This window comes from Danaus plexippus, chromosome 2 (assembly GCF_018135715.1).
Source record: "Danaus plexippus chromosome 2, MEX_DaPlex, whole genome shotgun sequence".
In the NCBI taxonomy this organism is placed as follows: domain Eukaryota; kingdom Metazoa; phylum Arthropoda; class Insecta; order Lepidoptera; family Nymphalidae; genus Danaus; species Danaus plexippus.
In genome coordinates this window covers 2,226,786-2,240,295 of record NC_083537.1, presented here as the reverse complement: position 1 = coordinate 2,240,295, position 13,510 = coordinate 2,226,786, and the positions used below count along the sequence as shown (strand labels likewise).

Here is a 13,510-nt window from a genome sequence, read left to right as displayed (position 1 = left end):
TTCGGGAACTACGGTCCGACGCGCGCTTTGTGACTTAGCGTTTTACTTTCGTTCGATACGCGACGTGAAACTGCAATGACTGTTTGGTGAGAGGTGGGTTCTTCCACTGATAGCTAGACCAAATTTATCAATTTCATGAGCTTACTGCTTTCAGAAACATTTTCATTGGTTTTTTTCCGTAAATTTAATATAAGGTATAGCTATAGCACTTACATTTACATCACTATTTCTATAATTTATATATTAAATGTTAAGGTAATATTAAAAGGAATTATACTACTGTCATTGAGATATAATTATAGATAATTTTAACAATGGCTTAGATCGCGAAAACCATTCATCTATATCAGTAACGGTTACTAATAATAAAAATGTTAATAACTAGCTACGTTTTGCACGAGGTGCTTAAGATGATGTGACACGCTCCAGTGGGTACAAAGTAGGTCGGTAGTATTATATGGATTAATAACAATCGTTGTAGCATCACAATGGTCATTGAAGTGATCCGACGGTGTTCAAAAAATGTCATCCTCATGGCCGCCTACGAACAATACGTTGACAATCAGGGTCGCATGTGGAAAAACAATCAAGTGCAGGTCTCACAGTTCACGAAGGGTTCCGTTCTATTGATAATAGCTCCAATAATTCGTTGTCAGAACGTATAAGAAGATTTTAAAGTAATAAATCAGTACTAAGGATTATTGCTTGGTCTTCTACCAGATGTTTTGCTTCATCACATGTTCGAATCTTTGAAATCATAAATGATGTAAGGACATTCGAGACATACAAAAGTTTTGTTGTTATTTTTTAAATATTTCTCGAATTTGCGTTGAATTAAATATGATTTTCAAAGTATTCAACCTTCTTCTGTCATAATTTTGAAATATTTCTCAATTGAATAGGATAATAAGAATTAAATTAAGTAATTAATTGAATTTTTGTTTTTTCCAGTATTCAAATAATTCTTAATAAAATTTGACACAAAAGTTCTATTTAGCATGACGATATCAATTATCAATACGGCGATGGCCGCTCTCACCAATGTTACAAGAAAATATCTAATCTTTAAAGTGTAATATAGAGTTAAAAACAAAAACCGTATTAAGTTGAGCTATTAAAAACATTGCAAGTTTATTTCAAATTAAAGCTAATAACGAATAAGTATGCTGTTTAATTTTTGTTTCTTATACCAAACGGACCCCCAATAAAAATATATAGACCAGTAGGTAATTACGAGCGTTATGGTTAATGTTTTTGAGTTCCGTACACTTTAATTAACAATAAATATATTACTAACCTTAAAGCTATTTGGGTTTTAAAATCTACTAACGATTATATAAAGAATGTTCTGTGAAGTTAATACTGACTCCCGTTATTTTGCTACTAGCTGCGTATTAATATATCTTCATATCTAAGATGATATAAAATATTATACATAAAACTTAAACTTACTTTTCTTCCTTTACTAGACTTAAACAAGTATGAGTATATATATTAAAGTTTTTTAAGTACCTTAATAAATTTTGCACCCAACATCAAACATTGCGACCCGAGTCACGTCGTTTTAGGACTTGCAATATAATAAATAAATCTCTAAACAGTTTGACCTAAAGATAGCTGTGAGTCGTCCCAGTCCTTATTTAGTTGTAGTTACGTTGTTAACAAAAAAGATCAAAAATATAAAAAAAAAAAAACATTTATAAAATAATGTGGAGAATTTCGAATGAAGCAGTTGAAAAATACTAAAAAGGTTCCCTAAAGAAATTCCTTTAAGAAATTGATAAATTTAAAATAAATTGACTCGATAGTGTCACACGTGAATTTGACATGAACATTTCGTCATAAATATCTGCTATATTTACTGGAATAAATTTTGTTTTAATAATATTTTGGAAATTGTAATGTACACTGACGAAAATTCAGATCGTGAGAGTGAATACGAGGAGAGGAGCCCCGACGAGAGTCCCAATGTAACAAAAAAGTCCGTGTCCACTGTCGGTTTCAGAAACAATCCCGAGAATCAGAACGCTCGGCCGCTAGCTCTGCGTTCAACACAATCCTTCACCGGGGCCATCGAGGAATTACGCTTTTCCAACAACTTCCAACGACTCAATCTCTGCAACAGAACAAATGGCTCATCCCCGCAAAAACTGAGCGCAGGCTGCCCGTGTGGGTGTTACCTCCGACCGGCCGCCTTAGTGCCCTTCAGGACGAGGGAGCGAAACACTCTAGCATTACACGTGGTCTCGCCGGAGGTGCTGAACTATCACGGATACAACTTTGAACCGAGCCAAATCGCCATGTTTTGGAAGAAAGACTGCAGAATGTTTCTTTGGAAGGGCAAAAACAGAAAACAAGCAATGTGAACAAAACGTGATATTTGTTTTTAAATAAAATATAGATAGTATTAACATAAACTTCTTTAATTAACAAACGCTTTCGACATTAACTCCGACCTAGGGCCTTCTACTGTAGGGTCTGGACAGTTTCCAGCGGTTGCTTCTCAACACCTGGTAAGTTAGCTTCATCGGATTCCCCGCACGAGAACCTCACAAAATCAACGATCTCCACTTTGTTCTTATCCAAAACCTCTTGTATCGTATATGACGGGTCCAACAAATACTCCTGATATATAAGACAGACTTCGTCATCCGTATTCTCTATGGGCTTATCTTTTTCCTTGTCGCCGATTTTCTTTGGAGCGCAGCCGACAATGTGCTGGCAGATCTGCTTGCCTACGTCATCAAGGTCAGCCGGTTGTTTGTAGGCCAATAGAGCACCATATCTCCCACAGGAGTAGTCACTGGGAGTGGGGGGCGCGGGGTGGGTGTAGGCTGTGATCTGGACATCCTTGCTATTCGCCTTCCAGCATTCAGCGCGTCTAAGAACGGCGTTCTCACCAACTGATCCAATGAAAAGAGCCAAAATTTCCGACAACTTCTTGCCCTCAACTGATATATTCCCTAGTTGTTCACTGTCTAACTCCATCTGAAAATAAAATAATATTATAAAATTTTTACTAAAAATATACATACATATTAATATACTAAGTCAGAATAAGGTAGGTTTAAGATCTATCTGATATAACAATATATTGCCATTGATTTTATAAGAGTAACATTTCATAAAGCACATAATTTTTTTTAAGATTAAAATCTCTTCCAACCTAATATGAGTAATGTGTATATGTATGTGAAACAAGAAATTGAACAATAAAATTTTCACACATCAGGAATTAATTTAATTATGAATACTTATCACAAAACATATAATAAACTAAAAATACTAAATCATACATCAACAATTATATACAAATGTTGCCATTATTCATAAACATATAACGCAACAAGTTAAAACAGATAAAAAAAATACACTACTTGTGAAGTCTCTGGATTTTGTTCATAAAATTGTTCATAAACATTAATAGAATGTTCACATTAACTTTTTCTCTTGAGCTATGTCTTCATTCAAACTGGGATCATATAATAGATTGCCCAAGTCATAACCATCACTTTTATAAGCAAATATATATAACAGTTTGTTTTCTATTTCCTGTTTGTCATTGACAGTACTTATTTTCTGGTTCAAACAGCTTGAAAATACATGAATATAAGTATGTTTTCTATGTGCGTATTGTTTTAGTATAGAATAAAACATGAAAAAAAGGCATCTCATTCATTTACATTTCTATATTTTTTTAGGATACAGTTCATATTTTTATAGGTTTTATATAATTATTTTGAAACTAGTCAAAATGTTTCATATTCAGTATTTTCTCTAAGACACTATTATTATATTTTTTTTGATATAATATTTATATATTTTACAAACTCACTTTAGTGATGGGCCCTTTAGATTGTAGATTAGTGTGAGCCATCTTGTAACAAGCGAGTGCAGCATCCTCTAACATTTTGTGGAACTTTTCATTCTTGGCTACGAAATCAGTTTCACAATTCAACTCTACCAGCGCACCGTGTTGCTTATCGAACTTCACCGCCACAAGCCCCTGTGAAGCCTTCCGACCGGCAAGCTTAGTAGCCTTGGCCCAACCCATGGCTTGCGCCTGTTCATTCAACCAAGTCTCAGCCTGGAATTGAATTTTATTCTTTTTAAAAAAATGCTTAGTTAATTCTACTGCAGTTTTTTTTTTAACTTGCAGGCTATAATTTTAAGTGATCAATACTTGTAGAGAATACTGATTATAGAACCTCTTTCAAATAAAATTCCAATTGTAATATTTCTGCATTATATTATTTATTTTAAAAATTTTATATAAAAAATTTAATAAAAGCCTTACTAGTTTTAAAAAATTACCTTTTCAGAATCATTGTTATGCATTTCAAGGGCTTTCTTGCAATTTGCAATGGTATATCCAGTCTTCTTTCTAAGTTTAGCCAGAAGCGAAGACTCCACAGCACGGCAAGCGAAGCTTGTATGAATACTCCTTACAAGCTGAAATATCATCTGAAATAAAAACTTAATAACTATGTGTACAAATACATTACAATTTAACTCACAACATCAAAAACTGAGTTAGTAAATATTTACTAATATTATTGCTTCAATATTCACTTAAAGTAATCATAATTTTTTGTTATTATAAAAATATTAAACCAGCAACGTTTTAAGCCAACAGTATTAGTGTAGGCCTCTAAGATAGATCATTTAGGAATAAATGATGTCATCATATTGTAGGTGAATCAAGGACATGTCCAAACTATATATATTACGTATGAGTATGTTAAATCTGTCAGTTTACAAGTTACATGTAAAGCTAACACAGTCTATTCAGACATTTACCATTGAATGTTTGACTTTTTGCTTCATTTACTCTATAACCTTAAACAGTAAAGACATTCGTCAATTTCACACTTTCAAATAAAAAAGTTCATAGAATTCGATCTCTGTTGTATAATATGTAGCTGGCTAGATAGAAAGAGGTTACTGTTGTTATCTGTTGTCATAGAGATAATATTAACAATTTTTCTATTATTCTGACAAGAGTAGCTAGTAAATATTTTTTTAATTTAATAATTAGTAGTAATAATGTTTGTTTCTAGGTATAGTAGTTTAAAATGAACTTTTAATTATTTATTAAGATATTGAAGGTTACCTTTCTTTGGTTATTTGTATCACTTTTGCCGGATTCTTACCCAGTTGCTAAGGTAAGCAAAAGTCGATTTATTGATGGGAGTTTATCACTTTTTCACATCAATTTTAATAGGAAATTACACAATAATACTATAAAATTAACTTCTTTTGGAAAACTGTCAATGTGACAACTGCTTACTTTATTAATCATATTTTACTACCGTTCAGAAAAATATTCGTAACAATCTTTCTTTAGCACAAGTATTTAAAATTAATTTACATTAATTAATAATAAAATTACCTTTTTAGGTTCTTTTAAAATAAAGAAAATTAAAAGTGAAATATAGAAAAAAATGCAGCGGCCAAAACCCAGTCGCAAAAAAGGTCAACCTGGACCTTCAACTTCTGATGTAAAACTTCCTAAAATAGCAAAAATAAAAATGCCTGATGATTTTAAAATAAGAACCCAACCCCTTTTCTCACTTCCTGAAGAAGTTTTAAAGTTACCTCCGCCAAAAAACAAAGCTGCTAGGATTCAAGCATCTAAGTCTGTTCCGAGAAGGAGATCAAGTGGTAATATGAATATATTTTTTTGCAAAGAAAGAAATGATTTTAAAAATAAAAATAATTTCCGTTAACAATAAATATTATATATATATATAAAAAAAGCTCGTATAAAAAAAACGATAATTAATTGTTCTGATCTGTAACTCAACAATCGATGTTAGGCGATAAGAAGTTCACTGAGTCTATTATATATTACAAATCTTCGAATATAATTTTGAGCTTATAATTATAATGTAGAGCATAGATACATTCAATCCATTTTTAATATGTAGTATATTTGCCAACATTGTATTAGGTATAAAAATATTAGGCAGGAGTGATTTAAATAAACGACTGTCCTTAGTCATGCAGAGTTTCACTGCTATGAGAAAAGCGAGAGAAGAATTTAGGGCTAAGTTGATGAAATTAATTTGTCAATCGGCTCCCGGAGAGGACGGTGATGCCATCCCTTCTGGCGAAGAAAAGGACATGTTGAGATACTACTACTATCTACGATATGGTATTGACACGATACATGTAGCTCCCTTGGACAACAAAATAATATTACGGTGAGAGGGGTTTGTGATGTGCAGATGGAAATGTTTTAATTTAAGTTTATGTACCAAAATTGAGTTTCTCAAAGTACCCTACATATTTTATTGAACTAATAGAACGCCTCAAAGATCCCCGTTATAAATATAATTATCTCGTCAATTAACTTTACTGATTTCCCCTCGGAAAGAGTCCACGATTTAATATCCATAAAGTTGAAGAAATGGAAGGAATGCCTATTCACGTGCACGGACGAAATGCGTGAAGATTTTATGATGAGTATGAAGAAGGCTATAGTAGACTTTGTTTTGAAAGACCCGAATACGGTGAGATTATTTAATTAGTCAAAGTTTAATTAAAAATGTTTGCTAATGGAAATTTTTATTTATTTTTATGTATTTTAACAGGAAGAGTCTTTGGAAGAGGAGGACACTCCACTGAAACGCGAACTGGCTATGAAAGACGACGCATGGAGGAACCGCTATGTAGTAGCGAGGAAGTATCTGAACTCCTGGCTGTACAGCATCAATCCTTGTATCGCTCAAGTGCTTCAGATTTGGTGGAAGCAGTATAAGTAAGATCTGTATGAATTTCATTTGGTTTACCAATCTGTAAAAGAATTTTTATATAGTTATATAACCAACAGCTACAAAATTTATTATTTACTAATAGTCCGTCTACATAACGATAAAAATTAAATCTCTTATACTTTTCAGCTTAATTTCATTGTTCACTTCAGTAAAATAACATTCTTGTATATTACATTTGTTTAAGTTATAGTATTTATCAAACTTTTCTATTTACATATTTTAATTTAAAATTGTTTATAGTCCCTAGGATGTTGAGCATTTTTAGCCCATAGGTGTATTTATTTTTATATCTTGATATGAATTTAGATAATTAACTAAGAGTTTCAATGTTGTTTTTTGAATTTAAGAATATCGAATGAATCATGGATTCAAAATACTGATAGGTTCAATGTTTATTCAAAAAAGCAGTCTTCATTTTTCTGTTTAAACCTCTGTTTTCACTTCATTTGATTGTTACAATATTTAAAGTGCTTCTGATGTTATTTTTAATGTCCAATTCATACGGTATTAGGGCACGCATTTCTTTGATTGCATAAATAATCATAATACAGATACATACATATGTTTCAAATTATAACTCAACGCTCAAAGGTATGTAGGTATATCTATCAGAGCGTTTAACCTACGCCATGTTCGAATTGTCAGACGGTTGTTAATTACGCTTCAATTATCAATCAATACTATTGCTGTGTTAAATGCTATCTATAGCGGCTTGGAATATTCCATGTTATGCCTATATTATACACGAATACATGTTGAATATTTGTCATACATATGTATATATCATACTACTGACCATATAACGTTATGTGAAATAATTGGACGTGCGGTTTTTTATCGTTGTGTAATTCTAACAATCATTAGTTATTAATGTTTGTTCTGCAATAAAATTGAAATATAAAGAAAGAAGCAAATTCAAACGATTGAGAGAACTTTTAATTTGCTTTGGACCTCGGGCGACGCTTTTTACCTTTTCAATTTCTATTAAAATATAGCGTTTTAACCTGAGAAGTGTAAGTCCACTTTAGGGCAGAGAGTTTTAGCAGCCGGCGGTGTCTTTGTTGTCGGGAAATTTTCATTTTATTACAAAAGAACAAATACCTTCTCCGGTCCTTTTGCTGATAAAAATCGAGTGATTTGTTTTTGCGTAGATTTATTCAAATCCTTTGAAAAATTCCGTGACGCTGGAATTAACAAAAACAAGTAATGTTTTGATGAAAAGAAAATTGTTTTTGTATGTCGACAGTAAATCAATCAATCGAAACAAATTCTTGAAAAATTAAATAACAAAATTCGTATATTTTATTGCTGTGACTTGTTAAAGTAACAGGATATATGGAAATATATTTATTAAAATGGTCGACAAAAATTACACTGATTTAAATAAAAATCAAGTAACCTTTTCATTAGTTTCACTACATACGAAGGGTTTTCAATTATTCCTTCATAAATCTTTGAAGATGTCATCAGCGTAGTTTTATGAATGAAAAACTAGAACCGCTCCGTATTTAGCGCCATTATGATCACTTGTCTTACCTCGGTTTCAATAACTTAAAAAGGTTTTTTACATTGATTTATTAAATTACAAGGGAGTTTTAAAACACCTTTCAATAACTGCACATTAATTATTTCAAGTTTGTAACATAGTATACAAACTTCATATTACCTAACAAAGCGTGTATCACACGTCTACACACATTGATATAAACATATATAAAACATTGATTTGAGACAAAAATAGTAGGTAATTTAGAAAAATGTTTTTATCGACGTACCTACATTAAAATAATTATTTTTATACAAGCTTTATTTTTACCGATAATAATAATCTTTTGGATCAATTCTGAAACAGATCTCTTCTAACGATTACGTTGATTACACTTTAAATTTTTGATGTGAAACTAAAGATAACGGCGATTTCATTCACTCTTATAGTAATTTTATGAAACGATGAGGACTTGTTGAGAATATCTTTGATATTAATTTTTTTTAAAACAGAACGTACAATTCATAAATATTTTTATTTTTAAATTTTTCTATCTTAAATATATGTGATTTATGAAATAGCAGATTGTCCATTTCGAAAGCTAGAATGGCTGTTATTTCTGTAACATAAGAGAATTGGATACTCTAAGAGAAAAAGGAGCAATTTAATAGGTTAATCTAAATAATATGTCTGGACTTGATTTTGTTTTTTTGCCTAATAATTTTTCGTAGACTCCATTCAATAGAATGTAGATACCCTTTATTATTGCATTAATTTTTTATCGATTGGTGATATATATATAAAGAGTTCTAAACAAAAATATTATTTTAGACAAGGGAACCAAGATGCTCACCTTGGCCTTTTTAATGAAATATAGTTAAGAAAGCCACCTAAATAGTGTAAGTATTATATATATAAAGATATTTATTTATAATCAGACGCTTTCCACTTCTTAGTGACCTCCGACTTATTAGTATGCGTGACATTATGATGACCCACGAAGCGTATGAATTGCAAGACTTCTGCTTCGTGTGCAAGAGGCACATCGATGCTGCCGGCACAGTCCTCACTCTGCAGTGGCTACCCTCGCTGCAGGCGGTCTTTATGCAGGTGAAATAAATAGATATTTTAATATTTTTTAGGACACCGATAAAGTTTATAAAGGTGGTGGAGCCTAGCTGTGGTCAAGTTACTGCAGCTCGAACATGGGCCGGCTCGACCGGGGAAGTAGTTCCCTCTCACAGAAGATTTCCGTAAAGTACTCTTAATTGGCTGCGTTTCGTCCGATGAGAGAGAGCCGGTTGCCTTTTCCCTTTTCCCTCCCTTTCCCACCTTTTCCTCCCCCTCTTCCCTAATCAAGGGTGGCAACACATACGCAAATCTATGTCGCGGAAGTCCATGGGTGACGATACTACCTCCGTCAGGTAGGCCGTCTACTCGGTTGCCCTCTTTAACATAAAAAAAGTAAGATCATAAAAAAACCTCAATTTCAGACTTCTTTGCATATTACAAATTTTTCACTATTGAAAATGAAGTCTCCAAATGACTTAGTAACCTTATCTTTTCTTTTAAGCGTACCTCTTTGAAGAGTCTTATATTTGGAAGGTTTAAGTGACTCAAGGGCGTTGTTAGCTAAAGTTATGAAAAAAAGTATGCATGTTTAAGGCACGCCTCTTGTGCTAATAGTTATCTTTAGGAATTTCTTTGCCTTTTTAATACATATTCATACCGCTGTTACACTGTTTTTTTACAAATAAACGAAGTTTTGTCAAAGTGTATGTTTCTAACTTAATCTTATTTGCACGGAAATGTATAATATTTATATTAAGTACAAATACCTATATTCTATTTATTCACAGAAATATTATGTACTTGATAATGAGTCAATAAAACCTTAAAATTATTTTGTATTTACAACTGATACCTTATTAGGGTAGTAAAAAGAAGCAAATACCCGAACCAAAGCAAGTCTCGAGGATGAAGCACTTCTACAATTGTCTGGCCTGCATTATGACGTTCAATCTTCAGACTTTATGCTTAAAATCTATGGCGGAATATACGGATTACATTCTGGATGTTGGCGTAAGTATATTCCTTAGAATTGGACTGTGATAATACAAATCCAAGATAAATACTCCCGTTTTGCAGGACATGAATCAAGGGTTCGTAATAAATTTAATTTTTAAAGATGACGCCATAGAATTTGAACCCACTTTTAAACAATTTCGAGATCAGCTTTGTCTCTTATATGACTTTATAATAGACGCCTGCAGACAAACGCCAAGATTAGAGACAATATTGTATCAGGATTATATAATAACAAACAGAATGACACTCAGGGTACGTGAATTATTATATCACAATAGTATTTATCGTTTTTGCAAAGTTAACAAATTATATTTGTTTATTTCAACAGCCTATAATAGATAATGACCTTGTTGAGGGATACAAGAAACAAATTGCAGATTTAATAAATGAACAGAGAATTGGTCCAGAACTAAGAGTACAAGATTTTGATAACTACATATGTTTGCTTAATGGAGAAGTTGGTTCATTGTTGTTACTGATTGTATCTAATATCTCCAATGAAAGAAAATCTTCATACTTTATCTTTGACAATGTTACAGTCGATGTCCCAAGTTGAGGAATTTATTAATGCTGTACCAGAAAAGACATTTGAAGAGTTTTGCGAGGAGTCTGTTAAGTACGTTAATGTGGCGAAGGAAATACCTTCCAAATTAGAAGGGACCATAGTCATAGGCATGTTTAGAATGCAGAGAGGCGACTTGATAAATTCTTTGCGAGGCGCTGCCACGAGACTTGCTAATACCTTACTAAGAAGAATGACAGAGGATTACCAAAATATGATTAAGTCGTAAGTTGAGAAGAATTTTATCCAAAAAAATCTGATAGGTTGTTTGATTTAAATATAGAAGTATAATTTGTAGTAATACAAAATAACTTTAGCAAATGCGCTTTTGTATTAGGTTCATTACGTTTTGTTCGCAAAAACTCCTCGTCTGCGGAAAACGCGGCCTACAATTTGAAAGCCATTTATGTAGACTAGAATGAATTAATCTTTTGCGAATACTTTCATTTTCAATTTCGATAATATAAAATTTATTTACAACTAACTCAGTCAGTTTTTTTTGTGTTTTTTAATCTTTCTCTCAGACCTACTTATATTTGTAGAAAACTACCATCAATTTGTTATAATAACAGGCAGCTTAAGGATTTTTTTTTAAATATTATAAATTATCATAATTTTAATGATTCACACAACATGTCTCTGTCAGCATCTACGATGAATATTCTCTGATAGCCACAACACTACTCACTTCGCCGCCGGACACGGCCGCACTTATGGAGCTCATTGAGTACTGCAAGAAGGCGGAACAAGTTCTGTTGGAAGAAATGGAAGATAAACTTCGTAATGTCATGAAATACATCATATTCCTTGGTGACTACACCATCTTCACGCCTCTGGAAATGAAGGCCAACAATCAGTCGTTTCATTGGTACTGAAATAAACCAGAATTTATATATAAATACAGAAAATAATACACCTATTTAATTGGGCGAGTGAATTTTTTATTCCTCCAGGTATGCGCGTCTGCCCGGCGTCATTGAGGAGTGCAAAGTGATTTGTGAACAGAAAAAGATTGAGTATCAGGAGCTGCTACAAGTAATATAAATATTTTTAGATTAATTTCAATTTCTGCAGCGGAATGCTCATATGAAAATCGTTTCTAGGTGCGAATCGCTCAGTTTATCGACGATTTGGATATTTATGAAACTCAGTGCAACGAAGTTCAATATTGGGGCGACATTAATGAGATCTCCAAATACGTCACTCGTGCACGACGTTTGGATGAAAAGTACAGCAACATGAAATAGAACTTTACTAGTATAGTCTCAAAGTCTATATTCATATGACTCTCGTGTATCATTTTAATGATATGGATGTCATGGCAGCCACGCTACTAGTTTGTACAATTCAGCAACATAGTCTCAATGGTTGTATACAATTTTCCTAGTAATATTAAACTATTGTCATAAATAGACTTGAATTGTAGGTATGTCCGTACAAAAAAATAAAATTGGTAGGTAATGGTAGATAACTGTATGAACTATTTTCAATTGTTTAGTACCTTAAAGGCTTAAACACTGTAAGAATTGAAATAAAATCGAAAATATTTATTTATAAATCTGTATAAAGTCGACATTACGTTTCTAATTACCATTTTAATTAGAAGTTTTTCACAGACTTGCGAACGCTTTGACGAAGATAGATCAATTTAACGAGGAAGAGGCTTCATTTGGATGGGAACTGTCACAGTATCCCAAGAGAAAAACAGTTTACGACAAACTCGTACCTTTCAAGAAACTCTTCGACGCGGGATATGACTTTTTGGAAAAATATACAAATTGGATGACCTCTAAGGTAAGGGTCATAAAATAATAGTGTACTTCATATATATAAGGATGTTATTATTAATATATAAATTGGGTTTAAACAGGTCGGAAGTTTCGATCCCGAAGATATCGAGGGCGATGTTAGCTACTATTACAAAATAGTTTATAAATTAGAGAAATCCTTCCAAGAGGTCCCTGACACATTCCAACTTGCTCAGTCGGTCAGGTGGGGCTTGAATAATTGTTTATACTTAATAAGATAGGACACTGTTTTAAACCGTGTTAATTATGTAGAGAAAAAATGGAGGAATTTAAGACGCACATGCCAATCATCCAAACACTCGGAAATCCTGGTATGAAAGCGAGACACTGGGAGAAGGTTTCGGAAATCGTTGGATTCCCTATCGTCGTCGATGACGAACTATCCTTAGAGAAGGTCATTGACTTTAACCTGGACGATTATATCGAGAAGTTTGAGAGCATATCAGAAGCTGCAACCAAAGAAAATAATCTCGAGAAGGCTCTCGACAAGATGATCAAGGAATGGGCTGAACTTAGATTTGAGATTTTACCATACAAGTCGGTAGCTTTGTTGTCATCAGTATTAACTTGAATTGTCTCTTAAATAGCATTAAAATAATGTTGTATTATGTCATTTAGGGATACAGGAACCTACATTTTATCAAGTGTCGACGAAATTCAATTGTTATTGGACGACCACATTGTGAAAACACAGACAATGAAGAACTCACCGTATATTAAACCGTTCGAAGAAATCATAATGTAAGTATGCGTCTATAGCAATAGAATGATGTAAAAAAAAATAAGT

At 32.6% G+C, this 13,510-nt stretch overlaps 3 protein-coding genes across 7 annotated transcripts in view; 2 read left to right on the top strand and 1 right to left on the bottom strand.

Moving 5' to 3' along the window:
* Positions 1 to 1,817: 1,817 nt before the first annotated feature.
* LOC116779847 (uncharacterized) lies at positions 1,818 to 2,417 on the top strand. The gene has a single exon (XM_032674346.2). It carries the CDS (start codon positions 1,902 to 1,904, stop codon positions 2,364 to 2,366), a length of 465 nt encoding a protein of 154 aa, XP_032530237.1. The 5' UTR covers positions 1,818 to 1,901; the 3' UTR covers positions 2,367 to 2,417.
* LOC116779846 (elongation factor Ts, mitochondrial) lies at positions 2,406 to 5,280 on the bottom strand. 5 transcript variants are annotated; one of them, XM_032674343.2, is made up of 5 exons: positions 5,114 to 5,280; positions 4,801 to 4,839; positions 4,315 to 4,464; positions 3,836 to 4,087; positions 2,406 to 2,988 (listed from the first exon to the last, which is right to left on the bottom strand). In XM_032674343.2, exons 2-5 carry the CDS (start codon positions 4,825 to 4,827, stop codon positions 2,467 to 2,469), a joined length of 951 nt encoding a protein of 316 aa, XP_032530234.2. In that variant the 5' UTR covers positions 4,828 to 4,839; positions 5,114 to 5,280; the 3' UTR covers positions 2,406 to 2,466. The 5 variants fall into 5 exon arrangements, with proteins under 5 accessions (XP_032530234.2, XP_032530235.2, XP_061385438.1 ...); XM_032674344.2 differs by lacking the exon at positions 4,801 to 4,839 and having other exon boundaries at positions 5,114 to 5,279; XM_061529454.1 differs by lacking the exon at positions 4,801 to 4,839 and having other exon boundaries at positions 4,315 to 4,452; positions 5,114 to 5,279.
* Positions 5,281 to 5,388: 108 nt separating this feature from the next.
* The window catches only part of LOC116765255 (dynein axonemal heavy chain 7), a 31,123-nt gene continuing 23,001 nt past the window's right edge, over positions 5,389 to 13,510 (top strand). Inside the window, exons 1-16 of the mRNA XM_061529431.1 lie at positions 5,389 to 5,664; positions 6,002 to 6,206; positions 6,380 to 6,515; positions 6,597 to 6,763; positions 9,222 to 9,375; positions 10,198 to 10,347; positions 10,414 to 10,605; positions 10,682 to 10,810; positions 10,893 to 11,140; positions 11,562 to 11,783; positions 11,869 to 11,950; positions 12,019 to 12,143; positions 12,532 to 12,709; positions 12,786 to 12,907; positions 12,976 to 13,260; positions 13,342 to 13,464. Coding sequence (XP_061385415.1) covers positions 5,445 to 5,664; positions 6,002 to 6,206; positions 6,380 to 6,515; positions 6,597 to 6,763; positions 9,222 to 9,375; positions 10,198 to 10,347; positions 10,414 to 10,605; positions 10,682 to 10,810; positions 10,893 to 11,140; positions 11,562 to 11,783; positions 11,869 to 11,950; positions 12,019 to 12,143; positions 12,532 to 12,709; positions 12,786 to 12,907; positions 12,976 to 13,260; positions 13,342 to 13,464 — 2,738 coding nt within the window. The 5' untranslated portion in view covers positions 5,389 to 5,444. The remainder of the gene's footprint in view (positions 5,665 to 6,001; positions 6,207 to 6,379; positions 6,516 to 6,596; positions 6,764 to 9,221; positions 9,376 to 10,197; positions 10,348 to 10,413; positions 10,606 to 10,681; positions 10,811 to 10,892; positions 11,141 to 11,561; positions 11,784 to 11,868; positions 11,951 to 12,018; positions 12,144 to 12,531; positions 12,710 to 12,785; positions 12,908 to 12,975; positions 13,261 to 13,341; positions 13,465 to 13,510) is intronic.

What these genes read in the sequence shown, in the direction of transcription:
- LOC116779846 (XM_032674343.2), bottom strand. Translation starts at nt 4,827, where the DNA reads ATGAAGCAAAAAGTCAAACATTCAATG. An exon ending in AAAAAGTCAAACATTCAATG is followed by an intron (nt 4,465 to 4,800) that starts GTAAATGTCTGA and finishes TTTTTATTTCAG; the next exon opens with ATGATATTTCAGCTTGTAAG. An exon ending in CTAAAGGGCCCATCACTAAA is followed by an intron (nt 2,989 to 3,835) that starts GTGAGTTTGTAA and finishes TTTTATTTTCAG; the next exon opens with ATGGAGTTAGACAGTGAACA.
- LOC116779847 (XM_032674346.2), top strand. Translation starts at nt 1,902, where the DNA reads ATGTACACTGACGAAAATTCAGATCGTGAGAGTGAATACGAGGAGAGG.